The sequence below is a fragment of the Dendrobium catenatum genome, unplaced genomic scaffold (genome assembly GCF_001605985.2).
Source record: "Dendrobium catenatum unplaced genomic scaffold, ASM160598v2 original_scaffold_112472, whole genome shotgun sequence".
NCBI classification, from domain to species: Eukaryota; Viridiplantae; Streptophyta; class Magnoliopsida; order Asparagales; family Orchidaceae; genus Dendrobium; species Dendrobium catenatum.
In genome coordinates, this window is record NW_021430907.1 from 1 (window position 1) to 1,131 (window position 1,131).

At 43.2% G+C, this 1,131-nt stretch overlaps 1 protein-coding gene across 1 annotated transcript; it reads left to right on the plus strand.

Moving 5' to 3' along the window:
* Positions 1-82: 82 nt before the first annotated feature.
* LOC114578674 lies at positions 83-1,120 on the plus strand (the record flags this gene model as incomplete). The annotated part of the gene is made up of 1 exon (XM_028692065.1): positions 83-1,120. A coding segment is annotated over one exon (1,038 nt), but the record flags the coding sequence as incomplete, so codon positions are not given.
* Positions 1,121-1,131: the final 11 nt, after the last annotated feature.

Below are 1,131 nucleotides of genomic sequence, written 5' to 3' on the forward strand. Positions count from 1 at the left end.
ATCCCTTGCAGCTGAGAGAAGAAAAATAAAATATATTCCGCGTGGTGAGCATCGGGGCGTGACACCTGAACTTCGGGTTCAGGGATCCGTCGTCGAAAGGTCCCAGCGAAAAGGAAAAGAAATATGGAGGCCAAAGCCTCACAGAGACGATAGAAGAGAAAGAGGAACTGATCTGGGCGTGACATCTGGTGTAGCCTCCCAGAGATCCGCCTTTCATAAAAATCGTCAACAATGGGTACCTAAGGAAAAGGTGCCTATTATTGACATTGACAATAGTCGACACTTTAGAAAATCATCTAAGGAATCCTATTGCCAACCAACGTCAACCTCTCAAAGAAAAGTTAATTTTGACCGCACCCCTCCAATCGAAGAAGTTCATGTACCACATGAAGAGCCAGAAATCTATTGGAAACGTCGCTCTGAGATTTCTGTACAAGAAAAAGATGATGATAAAGACACCATGGAGGTTGAGGTGGTCTACATGGTGGGATATGGTGATGAGCCACATCAAACACGTGGCTATAGACGACGCAATGAAGCAGTGCCCACTTCTTCTAAAACAACCTCTCAAGAAGATCAAGTTCAGTACGAGCAGTTAGAAGAAGAAGAAGTCCCTTCAGATGATGGACAAAATGATGATCAGGAAGAAGAAGTACTTGCTGAAACATTGGCACAAGCACAAAGGCGTTTGAAACATCAAATGAAGGAAAAAGATAAGGAGATATCAGAGCTGAATAGCAAGATGACAGAAATGATGGCACAGATGACTGCGATGATGCAGTTAATGCAAAAGAACGTCCTTACTACTCCTGCACTTGCTCAGCCAGTTGATCGTCAAAATCAACCAGTTAATCAGCAGATATCAAGTAGTATTCCTACTAATCTACCAACCAACTCAATACCCAAGGTGTCCGGAATACGAACCGGAAATGAAGAAGAAAATGAGGCTGATCAACCTGTTCATCCACAAACTCATCAAAATATTGCAAGTGCATCTGAGCCGATGATGACTTCACAGCTAGAATCAATCATCAACGAAAAGATTAAAGCTGTTATTGCATCAGAACATGTTGAGAAATTTGTGAGCAAGGGTCGCCCGTATCCAGCTGAGTACGATCAGGTGCCCTACCC